General features: G+C 49.9%; 2 protein-coding genes across 3 annotated transcripts in view; one reads left to right on the forward strand and one right to left on the reverse strand.

Moving 5' to 3' along the window:
- The window catches only part of LOC144152971 (protein Wnt-5b-like), a 571,698-nt gene that overhangs the window by 274,082 nt on the left and 274,568 nt on the right, over positions 1-23,048 (forward strand). The gene's annotated exons all lie outside the window — the stretch shown is intronic.
- Positions 20,709-22,984, reverse strand: LOC144153783 (F-box/LRR-repeat protein 14-like). Its single transcript, XM_077685512.1, has one exon. The coding sequence runs from the start codon at positions 22,967-22,969 to the stop codon at positions 21,200-21,202; it is 1,770 nt and encodes a 589-aa protein (XP_077541638.1). The 5' UTR covers positions 22,970-22,984; the 3' UTR covers positions 20,709-21,199.

Below are 23,048 nucleotides of genomic sequence, written 5' to 3' on the forward strand. Positions count from 1 at the left end.
CACTGGCGGGCAGGCAGGCAGGCAGGCTGACGCATGGCGACCGTTCGGCGGCGACGGCGGGTCGCTGCGCCGCTCGCGACGCATATATCTGGACTCGCATGGAGACATAAAACATCGCGGGCTGGCAGCTGCTCCCTGCGGCACTCCGGCGGGAGAGGCCGTAACTTACAAGGCGGCCCGGACCACGGCGAGCGCTGCTGCCATGTACCTGCCACCGAGAACAACGGACTGCTGCTTCGTAGGGAGGGAGAGGGCAGGAGTAGTCTCACACCTCCAAGATAAGAATGCCTGCGCACTGCGTCATCGGCCTGCCACTCAATTAAGCCCTTCCCATCTGTCTAACTGGCCAGATTGAGGATATACCACTAAGATACGGTTGCCTGATGACGAAAACGTCATATCCAGGAGGGCAATGCGCAGGCTGACATTCATATCTACAGGGTGTTTGTTGTGTAGTTGTACGGGGGTCGGAAGACCCCGACGACGTTCACTTCCTGGAGAGGGCAACGTGGCTGGGGCAGTGCGACCAGAAGTACGGCAGCCCATCAACGAAAAAAGAGAAAATATTGCGGCGATTAACGTCCGCGTTATTTATACTATGGCTCTGGACGAGAGACGACAGTTTACGCTGTGTGCAGGTGGAATTTGCGTGGTGAAATTACCTGCGCTATACGTCCTATGACGTGGTAGCGGGTGAGTAGAAACAAACGAATAAAGTAAGATTCGCAGAGAGCTCGTGCGTCATAACCTGGCGCAATTTAGCAGCAATTAGTTCCCCGTAACAGGAACGGAACAGAAAAATGAAATAAAATGTTGGTAGCCTAACAGGAAAGTTTTTCCCGGGAGAAGAAAAACAAAAGCCTTTATGAGCAGCTTGCACCTATTCCCGTGAGCTAACGAGACCACGTAGAGGTTTACTATCGTTAACGCGTTCCGCCACTTTACAAAAGGAGAATGAGCGCGACGCGGGTAAAACACTACTTGCCAAGGGTAATTTTGGCCCACTGCCATCCGTTAGTATAAATATCCATTAAATTAATGAGTCCTTGGGCTTGGTCCAGCGCTCTCTTTGCATTAAAAGCGCGAATAAGCGTGTATTTTTTACTACAGTCAATGCCAGCTAAGACTAACCCGAAGGAACCGTGAAAATTTGCTCGTATTATCAGAAATTCCTCTTAAGCGGACGTTTTTTGCATCGTGCACGTTGCAAGAGAGCAAAAGTATTCTAGATCCTAACCATAAAATCTGTCGTAGCCTAGTTTGTCTTAACGAGATTCTACTGCATTTGAGATCGTAAAGAGCATGGGGTGGGGATGAGGGGGTGGGATGGCTGCGTTTGTGTGTTGTCTTGAATGTACATAGCTGTGATCCGTATCTCCATCATCAAAGGGCCCATCCCATCATTCATACCGCCTGGACGACTTCGACGGTGACAGTACTGCTGTAATACCCGTGTCACACGTACACGAAAAATGACTTTAAGTGTTTAAGGCCTTAAGGTACCCAATGACATTATTTGGGCGGGCCCTGCTACACGCGAAAACGCAAAGGCATTAAATGTGTTGGGCATGGTGGTGATAATGACCAACAAGAGAAATGCACCCATATTTTAGAAGTTTTTAACGTACAGGAAGACGTCTTAGAAGGGTTAAAAATGTTTCTGGTGAAAGAAAATGTTAGGAAGAATACTGTTTTCTAAAAAATGGTGTGAGCCGTTTCTAAAAGTGGCTTCAACAGGTGCCATCACCAGCCAGCGGTAGCCAAATCCGAAAAATTCAAAACGACGAGTAACACGGTGTTTACCTTTTGCGGCTGTTTTAGTGAACTTCGTCTTCTTCAGAGCTTCGCCACCAAGAATGGACAAAAAAATCACCATATTTCGAAGTTCAGCTACATTTCCGCGACAACACTCTGGTGCTGACAGTTTCGTTGGTTTCATTTGGTGCTCATCGCACTCGAGAGTAGGCATATTTTAAGGCGCTCGTGAAGGAGAATGAGTTGTGCGGAACTCCTTAACCCGGAAATGACATTAGAGCGAATGGCATTAGATTTTTGCGTGTAGCGGCAAATTAATGGCACTCAAACTTAAGGCGTTAAGCACTGAATGCCATTTTTCGTGTACGGTGGCACGGCTGAAACACGGCCACACCTTTATGAAACGTGTCATTACCCACGATCAAAAGTAACAAACAAATAGAAAGGCTGCTGGACCCGCCACACTTCTGTAGGACAGCTTGGGTTGTTCGAGTGTATGCCCTGTGGGATGGGCAGCAAACATTCGAAGGATAGAGCGAAGGAGCACCTGACCTGCGCTAGAAATGGTATTAACCAAAACATTCACTGCCCTTTGTTGTAATTTCTAGGCGTTATCCGTCACAGGCCGAAAATGCTACAAAGGCCTTACTTCGCTTTTTGAAGGACACGGGCCTGTCTGAACGATTGTAGGGACATTACTACAGTGCAGTGCCATTAGTTCGCCAATTTTATTAGTGTACCGCCTTAGTTTTGCCACTTTCTGGTTTTGTGTGCGTCCTTTGTACCTCCTCTGTAGTTGCCTGGTCACGCCTTGCGTTTTTCTTAATGTTTTTTTTCTTTCTCATTTTATCCTTTATTATATACCACTGTCCTTTCTTTCCCTTTCATCTCCCGTATCCCCTACCCCCTGAGTAGGGTGGCCAACCGGACAGTATCCTGGTTAACCTCCCTGCCTTTCCTGTATTGTTCCTTCCTTCCTTCCTTCAACCCCACCGCTGCCACCGGTTGTTGCGAATCCGATCCCACCGCGGCCACCACTTGTTGAGCGTTGCGTGGTTAGATCTCACCACTGCCACCAGTTGTTGTGGCCACCGGGTTCGGGAATCCATCTTGGTAGCGTGACTGGTGACCGGAGACGTTGATCAGGAGACCGATGCTTGATGATGAAGAAGAAAAAAACATTTAACACGTATTTACAAGCTGAGTGCAAGTTTGGATGCTGTGCCCACTGCCTCGAACGAATCGCACAGCCAGCAACACTCGGCGCCTCGCAACACCGCCTTTTTGTTCAAGCAAACGTCCCTTGAGTTCTCCAAGGGAATTCAACTCCCAAAAAGTCTTATCCAATCACGGACCCACTAACTGACAAGTCTGGCCAAATCACGGACCACGAGGGATAGGATGCGTTGGCGCCGCTAATACGGGGACACCTTTTGCCCAAGCGCGAGGACCGCCTACGTGCTTGACTCAAGCTGCTCGCCGATTACCGATTTCAAGGCCCGCGCCTCCGAAGTCGTCTTCTTTGTTGCCGCTGGTGTCTCCATTCATCGGAGTCACCCGTGCGGGGATGGCTTCGGGGAGTCGCGCGCCCGAACTCGCCTGCTGTTGTCACTCAGCGAGGTGAAGGGGTGCGGTTGACGTAGGGTTGATGAACCGCTGCAAACAATGCGGATTCGCACGTGGCACGAGCCGATACTGACGAAGCCCGTGGCGATGATGGGACGGGCGACGAAAACTTAGCGCCGATGTCCGAGCTTGGGTGGGCCGGGTCCGCAGCCCGGTCATAACACCTTTCAATATGTGAAGAAGGATGACCAGCGATGCTGGGCGCAGTCCAAATACGTTGACGCTGCTCCGCTCTCACCGCCGCTGCCCCTGTTCGTGCTGCACCACGTCCCTCCGGACTCTTTCTTGGGGTACTTAAACGAAAAAAAAAGTCAAAGCCCTTTCTTAAGAGAAAAAATGGTTAAAACGCGATGCTTTCTCCCATGCAACATGAGTAAGGTCAAGGTACAAAGTCCAACCTGCTTGTACCGTGTCGGAATGGCACAGTCGGATAGACGTCGGCTTCATAACGCGAGGGAACCAGGTCGACGACTACGAAAAGCGTTCCTTTTTTCGTGAGGTGCTTGATGTGCCTTCGCCTATCATCATAGCCGTTTTGTGAAACACATCGGGTAAAGTGGGCTCTCCTGCAGCGCGTTAGTAGCGACATCGGACGCCAGTGAGCTTCGCTTTTACACCAGGTGAGCAACTCTTTGAACACGAAGTCAGGACCGTACTAAACTATAGAAACTGGTGCCGCGGCTGATACATGTCCATTTATTCAGTACAAAGGAAACGACGGCATATTTGAGCAAAAATGTGGGTGCCTAAACCAGAACACCAGTACTCTTTAAAACAGGAATACTTGCTGGATTGATTTTTGGTTGGTTGTAGGGTTTAACGCGCCGACGCAACGCAGGCGATGAAGCGCGCCGTAGTAGAGGGCTCCGGATTAATTTTGACCACCTGGGGATCTTTAACGGGCGCCGAAATCTCGTACACACGGGCGTTTTTGCTTTTCGCCTCCATCAGAAAAGCGGCCGTCGCGGCTGGGAATCGAACCCGCGTCCTCGTGCTAAGCAGCGCAACGCCTTAGCCAATTAGCCACCGCGGCGGGTCTGGATCGATTTTTGCGATACCAAATAAAAATACAAACATCACTTTAAATACTGCGTCAAAGAGAAAACCGAGAAATACAAACACTAAAACAGATGGTGCCGGCTCGTGCTGTCGTTTAAAGTACAGCAGATACGAAAAGTCTCAACAGATGGCGGGCGACAAGCTAGAGCGGCCGAAAATTGAATTCAAATAACGGTGGATCGAAAGAGATGGAAAAAAAAAACGCGAGGGGTGGGAGGGGAAAAGAGAGTTGCGTGGCAGCTGCTGCAGAAGATCATCGTCTTTCGACGACGTTTGCAACAGAACGAGCAGATACGCGGCCAATTTCTCCAAAAGTAATTCTCTCCGTACGCGACGGCCGGATTATTCCGTCGCAGGACTGTCGTCTCCGAGACCAAATGCGCGGGATAAGCCGCAGGCATGCTGTATCAGGCGACGCAACAAGCAGCAGGGTCTCCCTCTATCTCAGGTTCTCCGTGCCCAGCCGCTAGCGACAGGCACTCCATCAACGCTGGTTTTATCGTATCACTACATCTCGACTTATTGATCTCATAGATTGCGCATCTTCGGTCTCGTTTCAGAAATGTTGTCCACTTCAGAGAACAGCCCAAGCCATCGGTGTGGCGTCGGCGCCAGACCCACCAGGATTTTCCTCAAGGCCGGCGACGGCAGCGGACAACTAACTGCGTAGAGCGCAATCAAAACAAACTTGTTTCTTAACCGCCTTAGAACTACCTGAACAATATCAAACGAAAAGTAATTTGCACAGCGGTTGGATTTGGGTTGCAATAGTACATCGACCTGGACAAACTATAAAGCAGGTTCCCCTAGCAGCCACCTCGCGGGAAAACGCAGTTGAGTATTCGTATAAAAATTCCCCCGCATTTCCCCGAGGGGGAGAATGTGAAAGTGCGAATGCACGGTTGTCGGCCCGCTTGCGGCGCTTGCGCTCGGCCCCCGCAGCCCACCGCCTTCTCTTCCATCTCTTCCATCGGGTTTGTAGTATCACGTGTACACCACGCAGTTATCAAGCCGCTATAACGCCGCTGAGTCGCCAACGCACGCCGCTGACGACGTAGTTTGAATGCGTTAAAGATATAAGGCGCGTTACTCACTCTGATATCAGCGTGGCTTCCGTGGCTTAGTCGGCAGCGCGTCGCGCTGCGGCCGCAAAGTCCTCGGATCGAAACCTGGCGCCGGATGCTGTTTCTTTTTTAAATGTAGAGGAGCACTGCGGACGCCAACGCCGTCGACGCCGCCGCCGCCGCCGCCGCCGGCGGTGGATGGTTTGGGGTCGCTTATAAAGAGCATTCGCTCTTAAAACACTTATTGTAATTTTCTGTAACAGGACATGTTAAGGATATAACAAAATGGATTACTTCACCCAAAGGAAACTGTAGAACGCCGCCATTGAGAGGAATTTTGTTTGACGTAATTTTTGCTTTAGTTAATAGCTATGCACTTTGGTTTGTCCAGCACGTCACATGGAATTCACAGCTCGTGTCGTTCTAGGGGTGAAGCATCTTTGGGGTTCGGGCTGTCGGCGGCTCCTGTCGTCGTCGTCTCATAACGTCGTCACGGTAAATAAATTTGTCAAACTACGGTAAAAAAAAAGTGTATACGAATGAAACCTGTCCAAAATAAACTACCATGATTTAAAGTAATTTAAAACACAGGAATATTCAGGATATAATTGCATTTAGTTAGTCGAATCATACGCTTGCACTGCGTTAAATACGTCGAAATTTTGGGATTTGTTATAAATAAACGAGCATACAAGAGAAAAAGCGGAGAGAGAGAATGACAGAAAAAGAGGAGAGGAGGAAGAAAAGCTTTATTGTCTGAAGGGGCATGAATTCCCTGGCGGGGAAGGAGAGGGACGCGGAGGAAATGAATGATTAAGAAGTTTCAAGGTTTAATCACTTGAATTGGGGGAGGTCATTTTGAGGTTCCATGAAGACATTCTTCGTAACCTCCTAAATAGACAGGTGCTCAAGAAGGTTTTCGCTAGGAGTGGCAGGTTATCAAACCAGCTTGCGATAACTAGCTTCAGACCACTGGCTAGTGAGTATTCAATTATTTTCTCTAGCACTGAGGGGTCTGTTTGAACGCGTTGCAAATGCGCTTCTTCCGAGTTCCAATAATGGTTCGCGACCAGTCGTGAAATGTGCACAGTGCCATTTCAAATAATTTAAATTAGGGATGCACGTCTCGTCACAATACGGGCAGCGTTGGATGTGCGAGCTGGCTTTGTGGGTCCATTTATGTACTACATGAGGGGCTAGTGCCGTGTTTGCATACATCTGATAAGCATGATACCACCTACTGGGGTGGTGCCATGCAACATCTCGCGCCTTGAATTTCCTCAGGTAAAGTTGCCAGTCTAATCGTGGTGGGTGTTTAGTGACCTGTCTCCCTAGCCGACATTAGTAAGGTAAACAAAGTGGCATCAGCTCTGGGCTTGAAACTTATTGGTTTATTTTCTCCTGGCGTGATATGTTCGAAAAGTTCTGCACACAAATAGAGCAATACACAAGAAAGTTGCTCAGGCGATGCGAACACATTTTTTCCTCACCCTTCGCTTCCTCCACATCGTCGTCGTCATCGTTGTCGTCGTCGTTGTCATCATCATCATCATCATCATCATTGTATTTTATGTCCGCTGCAGGACCACGGCTTCTGCCAATGACTTGCACCAGCTGTTATACTGCGCTGTCAACGCAAATTAACGCAAATTGCTGCTGTTTTCAAGGTATGCTAAGAAGGAAAGAAAAGACGAGGGAACGCAAAATAACGAAGGCGAACAGTAAAAATCGACTATAAAATCTTTGGCGTGGGAGAATTACTGCGTGCGTGCATGCGTGTGTGAGAGTGCATGAGTGTGTGCGTGTATGTTCCTGCAATACTTACGTGGTTCAGGCTGGGTTCTCTCTTACCACCTCACGCTGTGTGCTTGTATATGTGCATTTCACAAGTGTATATCTTTAACTAAAATAACAGGGCTGGATTCCGCTACGTGCTTTTGTTTCGCGTCAGGCGTGTTCCAGGGCGCCTTCGCGCTAAATAGTATCTACATGTACGAAACGGGCCACAACTGATAGTAGTTAGCGAAACCTGTTTGCCGAAAACGATTGTGATAGGAGGCTATATACCCTGCAAGCCAGGCAGGTCCAAGTAATCTGCATATGTGGCGGTGCCCCTGGACATTGTGCATCATAACTTCCAGCCTCAATTTTTGTTCCATATTATGTTGGTTGGTCGTGGTGAGGCCCTCCGTGGCTTACCGTTCCCCTTGAAGGAGACAGAGGAATACTGTTCTTCTCGCCAGCGGAAGATGCACGCAGTAAATATTCCTCAAGACAGAGGTATCTCTTCGTATTCGGCCGCCAAAAAAATGCAAAAACATCATAAAAATTGTTACTGCAGGTGCCACCGGGAACCTGCTCTGCTTCCAGCCGAATGCAGGCCGTAAAGAATATTGACGTTCATTCGGCCCATGCCATGTTTACACCCGCGGCTGCTATTATGACCACGCAAAAGCGAACAAGCTTGTTACACTTTCGTCCTCATTAAAGTTGGCCGAACAAGAGGCGGCCGCAGCCGGTGCCGTCGCATACGTGACGTTTACGACGGCACGGGCAAGTGTTCATGCACGTGCGAGGCTCGGCTCTCGAGGCGTCCCCCCGCTGACTGCGTGTACCCGGAATGAAACACTAAATTGTTGAACACGGGGACCTGACAGCCTGCGGCGACGCGCCGTTCGAGAAAGGAAGAAAAGGGTTCTGGCTGCAAGGCGCCTTCATTGACTCGAGCTTGATTTACTTCCTCCTGACGCCGTCGCGGAAAGCCTTCTTTCCAGGAGGCGTTTATGACCGGGAGCTCACCTATACACGGCACCCACATCGATGTGCCTTCCTGTACGCACCCAGCACCACTTACCGGCTCGGACAGAACACTTCTACTCTATTGAGAAACTGTTAAAAGAACCTCAGTAGCCTAGGGGTACAATCACGGCGTTTGGAGCGAACGGCATGGGTTTAAGTCCCAGCAATGCCAAATTTTCCCCCAAGACTTCGGATTTATTTTTTGCGTAAAATGTTCTTCTGGATCACTTCTACGTATGCGTTTCGTAAATGAGGATGGTTTGGTATCTCCAGGTGTGCTCGCCTCTTTGTACCAATTGTGAATTTTGAAGCCGTAATTCTTGCATAACTTTTCGAATTCAGCTTACTGTGTTGTATAACTACATACCAAGGATGTACTGTTTCACTTGCTTTCGTTATGAGTGATTTTTTTTTTCTTGATCCCTGCCAAGTAATGGTTTCCGGGCAACTGTCAAGCTGTCTTCAGCAGCGTTTAGCCCGGACGCCTTACCAGTTTTTTCTGGAGAAAATAAAGATTATCTTATCTTATTTTATCTCATCTTATCAACACGTTTAATTAACGTTCTGCACCCGACCGGAAGGGCCAGGCCTGTGCCCACCTGGGAACGGAATATCGCGTGCGCGGGTCATCAGCTCGCGCAGTTCAGGACAGAGAAAGCGCGCGAGATTTAATTGTGGGGAAGTCTAACTGGGCGTCGCTGCACGGAGAATTTTCAAATGCGGTGAAACTTCGTTATAACGAAATGTCGCATATAACGAAGTCAGCTTTTTGTCCCAATGACTACGTTATAACCAAGGCGTGCTGTACGTTATAACCAAGGCTTTAAACTTTGTGGTTTATAGGAGCACCTGAGAGTTATGAACGTTGTACAATTACTTCATCACGCTAAACGTTTAGGAGCCTGTAGTCCATGTTCTTAGCTTTTGTTTCGCCTATTTCGGCGTATTCGTATTTTTTTTCTGAGATAACTGTGTGCAAAAAGATCGCTTCGCTTTGGTGAAACTGATATGCCTGAAGAATAATTGAACCGGCTAGGAACTGCATATGTTCTCTTCAAGAAGTCTGCGCTGCATTTCTGAGAAAATTGTCCCGCCTGGCGCCGATGGGTATCTGTGTAGCTGTCATTCGAAGAGCATCTCTTTCTCCGCGAAGCCCCTTCCTTATACGGACATTCAGGTTCCGAACATAAAACGGAGAAGCGAGACGAGCTTTTGTTTGGTGTGGTTCCCTGAAAACCAGCGACTGTACTGAGTTGTTTTCGGTTCTGGAAGACTTCCTATGCTTTCAATCAGCAGCGAGGCTAGCAAAAAACACGATGGTTTTGCCGCTTTCATTTTTTAAACATTTCAAAACATTAATTTCACTGGTATATCTGTGAGAACGTGCCAGTTTGTCCTTGCCCATTAAGCCAGGGGAAATCAGCCCAAAAAATGTGTCCTTTCGCCTTTGGAAATCTTCTTCACTTACCAAATGATGCTTTAGAGGCTTTGACTGTCTTTGGTTGAAGACGTTTCTTGTATTGCTCTTCTGGTATAGATTTCAAACTGCTATGTACCGTGAATTGCATTTTTGTTGTGGTTCGGTCATGATGTGTGATGCTCATTTAAATGCATAGTTTTGTTTTCTATTTTACTTAGGTGTACCGCCTATTTCTATACGCTCCTTTCCCTATTTACTTGCTGTGCAATCTAAAATTTGTACTCGTGCCTGCGTTAGCCCCCCGTACTCAATGCCCTATCTGAGAGCCTGTAAGGTACTTGTAAATAAATGATTATCCTCGAAGCAGGTCCGGAGCATATAACACTAAGCAAATTACAGTATCTTTGTTGTTGTTGTTGTTGTGCTACCCTATGCTCATTCTGTGGGGGCTGGCGCTAATATGAAATATTGAGCTGCGACAAAACGTACTGCACGTCATAAAAATAGCTCGTTTTAAAATTAACTTCGCTCAAGCGAAGCTATTACGTAAGAACATTTCAGGCTGTGGTCAGCTTCACACAAATTCGTTTAAATACAATGTTAATTCAAGTGAAGCTCCACTGTACGCAGGCCAAGCGGCAGTATTGTTCCACCAGCCGAGTTATGGTAATCTAACTCAAATAGCCTGCAATATGACCAGCCCAAAGTCAGATTAATCCGGAGCCCTCCACTACGGCGCGCCTCATCGCCTGCGTTATTGCGTCGGCGCGTTAAACCCTACAATCAATCAATCAATCAATCAATCAATCAATCAATCAATCAATCAATCAAATAAAATCAATCAGTCAGTCAATCAAATCGCAAACAAAGAACGAACCCATGAGACGATTTTTCGCGCACAAGTAAACGCATCTACGAACGATCTACATGTATACCGATACCTGGTTTATGAGATAACGGTATACTTTTGCACTCCTTCATAATCGACGTGTATACTGTCTTATCTAGAACCGTTCCTTTTTCGCGATTTCCAAGTAACCGTTTTGACACAATAGAAGCCCGGTTTCACGCACGCGCCGTGCGTCCAAATATCTTATCAGAACTTTCCGGTCGACCAACCGGTCTACTGGGAAATGCATTGGTTTTCTGACAGGACGCCATCGGTCCCACCAAGAAAGATTTCGCTTTAATAGTCGCTGCTGCACTTCCCACTCATTCAGCGGTACTACTGTTACTTTTATTCGTACGTGTTTTCGCCCTGCGGTTTCCAGCGGCGATGGGCGGACCGGCTGCGGCGTATTCAGTTGCGGTGGGAAGCCACAGGCAGCGTCGAGTTACACGCTACGAAAAAAAAAAAAGATCGCCGCAGGTGGAAACGGGTTAGTTGTCGCCAGCACCTGCCCGGGGACGCAGGTGATTTCCATCTCGCGAGCGAAGTAAGAAAAAAAAGGCCAGTTTTTCAGGCTCTCAAGTGGGACAATCACCTCTGCGTCCAGGTGACGCTGGTGGCCGCAGAACAGGATGATGTCAGTAATATAAACCTTCAACTTAACGAGCGGTGATGACAGAGGACGCAGGCGGTGTTTTGAGTGACGCGAGGTATGCAAGGGGTTAAAATAAGCACCTGTTGGCCGGGCCGTATGTACATGGGCCAAAATGAGGTATCTGTGGTTAATAGCCTCGCGGCTTCTATAGCCTGAAGCAACCGCGGGATGGTTTCGGAGTAAGACTTCAACATATGCGGGTGTGCTTCGCATTCGAGGAAACTTGAGACGGATAGACCGTATACGGGCAGCGCCTGTACCGTCCGTTTTCCCGTGTCCCGTACTTCACCAACTATAGCTCGGCCTTCCTTGCTATACTCGGTTACAACATAACTGTGCGCGGTTCGGGAAGCCTTTGTGAATGTCGGACGAATTGTGCACGTTCGCTCAAGTTAACGCTCCTAAAGTCAAGTCTACACGCAATGCGTCTTTCGCCTGCCTCGTTTCGACGAAGTTGAATGAAAGAGGAGAAATTTTTCAAATTTCCGGGGTTTAACGCGCCGAATGGAGCGCTCCGGATTAATTGAGACCACCTGGGGATCTTCAACGCGCGCCTAAATCGCAACACAGCGGCGTTTTCGCTTTTCTCCACCGTTTGAAAAGCAGCCACCGCGGCCGGAATCGCACCCTGGTCCTTAGGCTCAACAGCTCAACGCCTTAGCCAGGAAAAATGAAGCACTCCTACGCAAGTAGGAGTTGGATCTTGGGCAACTTCGTACGTCTTGAGAGTTTCACGTTGGGCGGAGAGTCTTCTAGAACTCGATAAAACGAGCGAAGTGCTGTCGACTAATTCGCTAAACCTGTGTGCTCGCATAAATATTGACGTTGTCCACGTGTACGGAACAAACAAACGCTGCTTCAAAAGTGAAGAGGTAACCGACATGTCTTCCCTGTTGTTTTACAATGCTGACCCGCAATTTTCGGCCAGTTTCGTGCGCATTTCACCTTACACACGCGTGACTGCTAAGCGCGACGCGATATCGCGTAAGGTGTTGTGCAGCGCAACATGACGGCCGTATCGTTTTTATAAACGGGAAATACGAAGCAACTGCGTGGCGTTCGCACTAATGCGCTCCTCGTATAATGAAATTATTCCAGCGTCATCTACTGCTTACCGCTTATTAGGCAAAGTTTCGCGGCTGCGTGTTCGAAGTTTCTGTTGACGTAAGCAGAGACTGGACTTCGCAACTTATGAAGGTGCGCTACTTTTACGGACTTCGTCAGTGTCAACCGTATACGAATACGCCGAAAGGTTAGCGCGCGGGAAATTGATGATGTCGCTTGGGTCACCAAGTGTCGAGCCCGAGTTCTCGCTGCTGGTTTGTGACAATGTTCTGTCGCTGTACCTCCGATATGAGGACTGGCCAGTTTACGCGGGAAAACAAAAAGGAAGATTACGCGGGAAACTGTGAACGTTTTATTTTTGTCTCGACTGTTCGTTACTTACCGAGCCTATTCGTCAAGTGTGCTACGTACCGCGACGGGAACTTCGCTTCGGCAGCGAAACGTGACCTGGTTAGACTTTACAAGCTGAACACAGCGACAAATAGTAACTCCGCGGAAAATAAAACAACCGGGCTGGCGGGAAAAACAGAAAGTAGTTCGGGTTTGCCCTTCGTGTCTTCGGCTGGCGACCCACGCGCCCCTGTCGACATGCGACATACCGTAAACACTCGTTACGACGAAATTGCGTTTTTCGAAACCTCGCTTTATTCTAGCTGTGTCACGGTCCCCACTACAGCGTATAAAGAGCAAACCATTTGCGCTTTTAAAGAAGCACCGTTTATAACGAAGCCAGCTTCCTGCCTTGAGGACTTCGTTGTAAGAAGGGTGTACTTCTTTTGCTGGTTCGTTATCGCTGCCAGATTCAGCCTGAAGCGCCAAAGTGCGTTTGCACCAGCGGGGATTTCATATTTCGGCATGAGCACAGCGTACTAATGTTTTTAGTGTTATTGTGAATGACAAGGCAGTCGCGCTTTTATAAAGCTTATTTATTTCCCACTGCGATAGCTAGAAACAGCCATCGCGGCTCCGGCAAGTACTTAGACGCGTACGCACAAAAAGCTGAACTTACTCAAGCTCATGAAGCAAAGGTAGGGGCGCTGACCAGATCAATTGGGTTCAGGCCATGTCGTGCTCTCACACGAAGCTTCTAAACCATGATATGAATTCGAATGTATCTTGTGTGAATGAAAGCGTGAAGAAGAGCCGTACGCGCGAATTATGGCGCCACGCAGACGAAAGGACTGGAGGTGGTCCCGTTAGTGGTCATCACGTCCCCAATCGCGTGTTATCTCCAAGTTCGCATTCTGCTCCGTATCACTGTATATATGGCGCGTACGTCGAGCCTTAGCAAATAAAGCTATATATAGATTAGTGAAAGTGTGACGAAAACGAAAGGCGGCCTTGAGGACGTCATTAATGTCACCCAAAAGCTACAACTCTCAAGAAATCTGTGGAACTGATGCTGTTGCGTGGGTTACGGGTAATTGTCGACTGTTAGCGTGACATACTAGTGTGTATCATTCTATTCTTCGAGTTCGATTTTTCCCTTCTGATAGCTTGGAAGGAGGCCCAGAAGCACATTTTTGTGTCTAGTGTAACAACTTCAACACAAAATTGCTTGTACCTGCCCCTGTAGTCTCCTTCGCTCAGAAATCTCACACACTGACCGCGGCTACTAAAATTCTGAATATTATCCGCAACTATGAACTTCCACATTGGCCTCTACGTTGAATGTAAATGTATGTCTCCTGAACGCCTTTCCCGTGTAGTTACTTGTGTCCAAGTGAACGCAAGGGTGTACTACGAGCGTAACGAAGCTTTTTCAACCCTACCTATCGCTCTTAACTTATCGGTAAGCTACAGAAATACTGGCTTAGACAGTCGTATTGTTAGTGCTTCGCCAGCCGTCTGCATTGCAGAAGAGGTTGTGCTTCCTCCGATAGACGTAAATCTCTGCACTTATGCTTAGGCCAGGAGTTCCCCAGGGTTCTAATCTGGAACCTCACCTTTTCATTTTTTTTTTTCACCAATAATGTAAAGAATGCAGTCAGCCACTCTTTGTTGTTCCGATACGCTGGCGACTTAAGGTTATGTGTTAGTGTTTGCGGCCCAGGAATCGCTATTGCGCATTGACCGAGTTTCATCGCTGGTAATATATATACAAGCACGTACAGTAAACCCTCAATATACAGGAGCCCTCGAGAAAGCGAATTGACTTTGTTAAAAGCGAGGATGATTTGCCCTCCCTGAAATGCAGTAGGGAACCGTAATAAACCTTCGAATAAAACGAGAAATAAAATACAGCTACTTCGTTTTAGTGAGTGGTTACGGCATATTAACGTTTTTTACTGGTCACCGCAGGCCCAATTCCTCTTTCCTTTATGTTCCCTGTCTCATTTGTCAGACTCACAGTTTGCCGAAACGCCTTCAATCTAGAACACAGACACCGTGCTGAACCGGCAAGAAGCTCTCACTGGGCCCTTTCCTTCTTTTTGGGGGAGAGAGGACTTCATTTGATGCACGAGATGGGTTCTGAAAGGTAGACGTCTTAGAAGGTCTCCCTCCCTTAGCCGCCAGCCAGGATTCCTTGAGCAAAAGCATAGTATTTCAAAGCATTGAAGGACTGTGGTAATAGCGATGGCTTTGGCCATACCTGCAGCTGTGAGAGTCGTGGCTCCGGAGTGTAGCGGAGCAGAATAGTCTCGGAATCTTCTATTGTCGAATGTTCTTTTTCTAATTTTCCCCACTGAGCTGGTTTTTTTTTTTTTTTTTCGATGGGTCGCCTCCTCGTAACCAACCAATGAGTCAGGCGTTTCTGATGACTGCGCCGCCACGATAACCGGAGTAAACGAAATGTATTTATCTCAGCCCCACTGACAACCGACCAACCCTGCGTAGTGGCTGCAGCTACCCTGGAAACTGGACCAGACCGATAAAAGAGTGAACGAAGTCCCGGGAGGAGGAGGAGGAGGTTGGGTGCCGTGCCAGGCGATAAGAGAAATGATAAGGAAGGCCAGCAGTCGACAAGATGATGTGCGCGCCAAAGGGCCTGCCAGGCCAGGAAGAAGTGGGACGCCGCCGCATTACAGCATTTCGCCACGGCCTCAAGCACATAGGGGCGACGAGGAAGTGGGCTTCGGTCAGTCCCGGGATAAGACGCCGGCTCCGGCCTCGCGCAAGAGAGATACCCCGCGGCTGCGGACCACGTTTTATCATTTCTCTTTATCTTCTTTTTACTTCCCCGCTGGCTTCGCGTGGGCAGTAAACAGCGCGAAAGCTCGCGGGCGTCCAACGGAGCGCTGGTACGACAACCGCTGCAAGCGTGTAGTACATGTTTGCGACAATCGACCTGACGTTTTTCACGCGCGTGTGGCAAAATGGTTAAGATGGTAATAGATTTCTAGTATGTCTTTCCACGCAAGGTTTTAGTTTTGTTTTATCGTTTTTTTTTTTTAGGTGCGGAGGTTCAGAACAGCACGTAGTTCGTGTTGTGCTCACATCTTGCGTCGAATTGATTTAGAACACATCGGTTTCGGCGGAGGGTGCGCGAGCGCAAGAACTCCCGAGCCATGTTACAAAAGAACGCTGATTAAGAGTCGACGTTTCTGAAGACTGGTGTTAAGCTACTTCGTGGTAGAGCAGTTCCTGTTGCTTTTCAGTGTAAGCAGAATCCGTCAACCAACGCAGATTTGTCGTTTTGCTAAGGGAAACGATACCGTCGCCCTGACATCTTAACCACATCACATCTTAAGCTTTTTTTTTTTTTTTCGATTCAATGCGCGAAGGTAGAACAATGTCGCTTCACTCGATATCTATCCTTACTCGCAGTGTTTTACGGCCCACATTGCAATGCAGAGTGAAAAAATCAGACCTGTTTAAACGAAGTATTGCTTACAAGGGAGTGCAGTCCCTGTGCCGAGGTTACAACGACAATTTACCATATACAGTACGCCCACTTATAGCGAACCCGGTTTTAACGAAATCCCGGCTATAGCGAACAAACCTTCGTTTCCCGTTACCATTTGTACACATAGATTTTATGTCCAGATACGAAAAACGGATATAACGAACTGATTTCCGTTTCCAAATGCGTTCGTTATAAGAGGTCTGGGTAACCACGCGACCTTTGGTAAAGCTAGAAAGCTCGATAAATGCCATCCGCAGTCTCCAAAAAGCGACTTGCCACATTCGCCTCTAAGCTATCACAAAGCTATACCTGGCGTCAGAGTCGTATCGCGCATTGCTACGACGGTCATCGCTCGGCTCAAAATAATCATCTGCGCCTTGAAAGTGAAGCCGTCAGGCGTGAGCCCAGCTTTGAGGCCTCTTCATTTCCCACAACCCCCTGGCCCCCGGTGCGTGCTCGGGCAGATGGAACGGGCCGTGAAGCAACCAGGCACGCCGCGCGAGGACCTCTTCCCCGAGACGGTTAATGAGCGAGCCAGAGGCATGGAGCAATGGGCGACGGCTACCACCACCACGCTGTGCTCGCTGGGATCCAGAGCAGCGGCAGCAGCAACGGCAGTGGCGGCCCTTTTTTGCGGGCAGCGCAAGGAAAGCTTGCGAAATCGTTCCAGGCCAAGGCCTCCCCACTCGAGTCGGCGGCTCGCAGGCAGCGAATCGCCGCGTCCATTGTCATCGGCGGGGTTGTTTCCAAGGCCCCCACTGCTCGTGTTGACCATCGGCCGGGGCAGCACGGAAATACCCGCAGCTTTCCCGGTAGCGCAGACTCGGACGTGTTCGGTTTTTGTTTCTTTTGCTTTTCGAACAGCGCGCACCCGGCTCGGACTTCCTGTCGTATCGACTTGCAGTGGGCGTTGGTCAGAAGTTGTCTCGCTCGCCAGCGGCCGACCAACGACTGGCTGCCAAGATGAGGAAAAAGAAACGCGGCAACCTCGAATGGGACGGCTAGGACCGAACGGTTAAAAGCGCTGATCGGGCCCAGAGTGCTGTCGGACGGGATTGCTTCACTCGGTGACGCACAGGGGATTGTGTTGCGCGTTGGCCTGCCATAAACTACCGGCGCGTGACAGACAGGAAGCGGAGGGGATGTAGCCACTGATAATTCTACGCTTAGACCCTCTAATCTTATCCAACTACGACTAGAGTTGTCACGTTGTTCTGTTGTCGCGACGCGGTATCTGTTAGTCGAAGCTCACATCTGGATTTCTTTAACAGACGGAAGCATGTCCCGCTTTCTGAGTATGTATGTGTATGCTTGACAAGGAAAATGCGTGGAAATATGCTGGTTTCGTTTCAGCCCCTTCTTTCCTAGTTTAGCGACATCGCCTATGACGTCATAATCGCAAGGTCATCTCGACAAGATGTAGACTTTTTTTTTTTTGGTAGGAAAAGAGGTGCACTACTAGCAGTGCGTAAGCACAACGGTGCTCTGTATTCGGCCGTTAAAACAATAGCAATAAATTGTCCTGTATTCAGCTTTTTAGCATGTATTTGAACACAAACGAAGGAATTGACGTGAATGAAATCAATTTACTTCCATCACACGGGTAAATAGTACGTCTTGTAAGCACGCAGCACACCTCACCCATTTATACGTAATAGTTTTCTATAGTTCTTCAAAATGCAGGCGCCGGTGAACTAGAATAAGCCTTTTTTAACTGGACTTTCGAATTTCTTGCCTATGTTATAGACAATGAAAAATAATGCTTGATATCTCTCGAAACTGCACAACTTGGTGTTTTAGAATAGGCGTAAGCCATCCATGTATGTGTGCAAACTGACGAGCGACAGCGGACACGCAAATATCGTCCAAAACTTTCAACGCACGCCGAGAAATCGCACGGGACCGTCACCATAAAACGGCGAAGTTGGGACATGCCGTTTACAGCGTTGTCCGTCAAAGTAATCGTAATCGTAAAGGCGTACATTAACAGCTGTCCCTACAGGTTGCACCAGCTTAAGGGTAGTCCTATGTGAATTTTCTGCAGTTGTTACAAACGTCAAGCAAAGTGAGGAACTGGAATGATGGGGCTAAGATATCGCGATCCTCTCCAGCAGGTCTCTTTCTACGTATTCTCTTACAGAAGAATCTGGTCACATCATGACAAAACTAAACATTATTCTGGTTTTGGTCAGTTCAAGTGTATTTCTAACGCCAAGAAGTTCTTATAGGTAATACCAATCATGAAATGAAATCCATCGGTTACGACACCCTGAACCAGTGTTTGAAGCCAGTTTCGAACGAACGTTTAGTTCTGCGGACGGCCGATCGACGGGTTATTGTTTCTTTATGATGGCAGTAAGCTGACTTTAGAAACTGCGAATACCATAGCTGTTGTCAGGTGTCACCGACAGCCCTAGTAAACGAACAATTTGCCACTTCCCAGGGGGCCAGTGTAATAGTTTCGCGTGACAGGTTACGCCTACGAGCACGAAAGGCTTACAACAAGGACCTTTGAAGAGGCAAATACACCAACCAAGGGCGTTTATTCAAAGCGGTCCCAACGTTTCGGAGCCAACTCGGCTCCTTCATCAGGGGTGACTGTGTAGGACAAGAAGTAGCGGTTATATAGGTGTCTTCTTTTTCTTTTTTTACTTGAATCTTGCCCTTGCGCGTCGGAGGCCGTGGGCGTAGATGGTGGGAAGGGCTCCGAGGGATCTATTCAGGCCTTGCCGGTTCCCTTGTATGTGCCAGGACTCAGGGAGTAATCTTTGTGAGTAATTGGTTTCGGTGCCAATCACCTGCACGCTGTCAAAGTTAATCCTGTGGTCAGCTTTTTCGCAGTGTTCGGCCAATGCACTGCGCTGAGTGTCGGACTTCCGAACGTCGTTTTTGTGTTGGCGGAGGCGTTCCGGGAAGTTCATGGTCTCCCCAACATAACTAGCGGGGCATTGTGCGCAAGCAATTTTTTAGACGACCCCTTGGGATTTTTCTTTTGGCGGCCGCTCTTTAGGTCGAGGTATGAGCCGTCCAAGAGTTGACACTGGCTTGTGGGAGATGACAATGCCTTCCTTGCGAAGAAACGTTGGAACCGCTTTGAATAAACGCCCTTGGTTGGTGTATTTGCCTCTTCAAGCTTAAGCCAACCAGACAGAGTTCTGTCGAAGATGTTCACATTCAAACAAGGACCTTTGTAATACCGTGAAAATCCTGTGATCGCGTCTGGTTGAATTAGCACTACATACACAGCGGGAGATCGGGTTTCTTGCATGACTAATTGCTCGGATTGTTTTTGCGTGGTCTGCACAGTTCACTTGTCCAGTTAGCAGCATTAAAATGTCGTCCAATTTTTCGTGTCATCGCATGGAATCCCAAAATCAATTGTTCGAGAGTCCTTGAGTGTCCCGAAACTTAACACCGAAAGTAACACATCGATTTGCGTTGGACATCACTTCTAAGAGATGGGTCACAGAGTTGGAAGCTATCAGATGTTACTGTATGGGAAATCTTCGGAGACTTATTACACAAAACCACTTTCTACAAGGTTGTTTTGTTAAAGTTGTAATGAAGATAAAAGCTTGTTAATGCAAAATATTTCTAAATAAAACGGGTCTACTGCGTTCTTGAGAATGGCACGAAACTTGCCTAAAATTGGATAGAAGGTAAAATATTTCTTGGTTTGTGCTCAAAGTAACGTCCAGGAGAGGGCTTTACCAGGGTTCTGAGAAATGGGGGCCGCATGACATACGAATTTCTAACGCTAGTTGGTGAAAATGCTAAGGCATGCGGAAACATGGCGTAATAAAATGATTCTAGTCGGTCCATGAGAGGACCATGCAGTGCTCGAAAATACTCAGCATTAAGATTACCGACAAGGTGTAACGAAGATGTGCGGTAGATCACTGATGATTAATCAGAGGGCATAGCTTGAACAATCCCGAGGCCTGTACTGATGCTCTTGGCCTAGCCTGCAGTAACTTTGCCGAATCAATCTCAGCAGTTTTCATTTTTTGCGAGCCTGTTGTATTCAAAACAATAAAATTACGGTGAAAGAATTCTTTTCTTTCCGCGTTCTCCTGCCATTTCGGATACGGCACACAGCGGCTAAAACAGACATCTCTTGCCATGTCAGCAAGCACGTTCCGCGATTTCGATGGCGCCAATGAACATCCCTAAAGCAGTAGCGGCGCTAACTACCCACCACAGTCATCCCTGCACGTGAAAGTCGTGTTCCTTAAATGTATGTACCATGGCATCATGGCCCACTAAATATTCGCAGTTTAGTAGGACTGGGCCGCACAGATAATGACTTCGTCAAGAACACATGCATCGAAACCAGAATGCACGCGCATCGATCATAGGGAACTTGTGCCCAGCTCGCAGCACGTGTTTCTACGCTCGATTCGCGGGCCATGACACGGCCACCCGTTTCAGACAACCACAAGGCGCTGTCCTCAAGGAACTATCACTATCGGTTCCTGTTCGCCTGTAGCGTGACTCCAGGAGAAATAAATGACACAGTTACTCCAATCGTTTTTTTCTGAAAACAAACTTTACTAGCGTTGCGATTCATTGACTGCTATGTACAATAGTTCTCGGATAACTATGTACAACAGGAGGAGAAAAAGGCCGTATGTACACTGTATTTACAGCTTGACGTTGTTGGAGGAGCGCTTGTCTCTCCTGTGGCACGAACAGGAAGAATTTTCCGACCAGTCCTGTACAGGCTTTGTATAGCGTGCTAAGCTCACGTCGGCGGGTAGAGTACTTACAAAGGGAGGCCTGACACCGCCGCTTCTTGTGGACGACGACGGAGACCCACGGACAGGCACCGGCGACACGCTCGCGCTCCCTCAATAATCCGTGTCTGATCCGGCGCATTCGTTCACGGTCACGTCAACTTGAGCAAAAAAGGAAACCATCTAACCGCCGCCGAGTCCCGCACAGCAAACCGACGGCGCGTTCATCACTTTGAGCAAGCATGCAGCATCACACGACGGGCGTCGTCGTCGTCGGAGCAGCGTCATCGGATGTGTCGCTGCAGGGGCGGACTCTGCTGCTGGTGCAGTTGGTGCTGCCACAGGCCCAAGTTGAGCACGCCCAGGTTGGGCAGCTGCATGAGCTTCTCGAGGCCGACGGTGGTGATCTTGGTGCAGCCGTAGAGGTCGATGCAGCGCAGCTGCTTCAGGTGGTCCGCGATGAGGCTGAGGCCCTTGTCCGTGACGCGGCCGCACTGGCCCAGGTGCAGCGTCTGCAGGTCGCCCAGGGAGCGCGCCACGCGCCCGATGCCGTCGTCGCTCACGGGACACGCGTTGAGGCTGAGGCAGCGCAGCTGGAAGAGCCCCTGGGACGCGTGCAGGAGCCCCTGGTCGCCCACCTTGTCGCAGAAGCTCACGTCCAGCGCGCTCAGCCGGGAGCCGCCCTCGGCCAGGTACGCCAGGCCCAGGTCCGAGATGTTGTCGCACGAGCGCAGGTTCAGCTCCCGCAGGCGCACCATGCGCGCCGCGTGCTTCAGGCCGGCGTCCGTGACGCTGGCGCAGAAGCTCAGGTTCAGGCTCCGCAGGTCGACCAGGCCCAGGCTGACGAACCTGAGCGCGTCGTCGGTGAGCTTCTGGCAGTCCTGCAGGCAGAGCGACTCTAGCCTCAGGGTTCCGATGGCGGCCTCGGGGGTCATGCCGGCCAGGTGGCCGATGCCGGGGTCGGAGACGCCTCGGCAGCTGCGCAGGTTCAGGCACCGCAGGTTCTGGAGCCCCCAGGCGATGAGCAGGAGGCCCGTGTTTGTGACGTTCGAGCAGCCGCCCAGGTCGAGCCGCTCGAGGCCCTTGAGGTACTGCGCGATGCGGCCGAGGCTGGTGTCGGTGATCTGCTTGCACATGCTCAGGTTGAGCTCGCTGAGCGAGTGCATGTCCTGGACGAAGGCGTGGCTGAGCCAGGCGTCGGTCAGGTTGTAGCAGCCGATCATGTTGAGCGCCTCGAGGTTGGGCACGCCCTGCACCACGTCGCGCAGCGAGCGCCTCAGGCTCAGCACCTGGACGCGCCGGATGCCGCGCCGCACCAGGCTGGGGAACAAAGAGGGGTTGGCGCGTCGCAGGTGCAGCTTGGCCTCGACGCCGCGCCACACGGACTTGTGGTAGGCGGCCTCGCGCCACGCGGAGCACACTTGCGACACGCGCCCCTTGTCCCGCACGTCCAGGTAGCTGAAGATGAGCGCCAGGATCTCCGGGTAGAGCCGCGAGATGTGCGGAGGACCGTGCAAGCCCGTCTCCATGGGCGAGCACGAATCTCGGTGGGGCGCCGCCGGTTCCGCCGCCGCCGCTGCTTTCCGCGTCCACCCGCTCGGCGAGTTCGTCTGCTGGCGGCGGCGCCAGCTCGCAGGGGCGCACGCCAGGCGCCTCCTTCCCGACACGCCCCGCGCGTCACGAGGAGGAGACCACGTGACCGGCGCCGAAGCTCCCTCGTTGGGCGCCGTTCTGGCGCGCTTTTTCGCTTGCTGTCGCGGAAAAAAGCCGTGCACTGATGCCGCGGCCCGCGCGAAATCGAAACCCCCGAAGTCCAGTCCGTTCGCTCCGTGCGGCTGCTGCCACCACCGAAAAAGCGCACTCGGTTGCAACTGAGTAGAAGCCAGAGTTTTCAGCGGCGGGTGCCGCAAACCGCGAACACTGTCCCCGCTGAATGCTGTGGCATTCAGACACGCACACGCGCTGGACGCGGGAGCCCCGCAACACCACTTTTGCTCGACCACGTGCGCTCCGAAGCTGGCCGCTAGCCATGTTAAATCGGAATCGAAGTTCATTTCAAGTTATTCGGCGACGGGGCTCCGAGCAGACCGGTCTCGACCCAACGTGGGCAACGGGAGACTCCTGAGGCGCGTC

This window comes from Haemaphysalis longicornis, unplaced genomic scaffold, assembly GCF_048455015.1.
Source record: "Haemaphysalis longicornis isolate Haplotype H1 unplaced genomic scaffold, Haemaphysalis longicornis Haplotype H1 scaffold_9, whole genome shotgun sequence".
In the NCBI taxonomy this organism is placed as follows: Eukaryota; Metazoa; Arthropoda; class Arachnida; order Ixodida; family Ixodidae; genus Haemaphysalis; species Haemaphysalis longicornis.

Coding starts and splice junctions, on each gene's coding strand:
- LOC144153783 (XM_077685512.1), bottom strand. CDS start 22,969: ATGAACTTCGATTCCGATTTAACATGGCTAGCGGCCAGCTTCGGAGCG.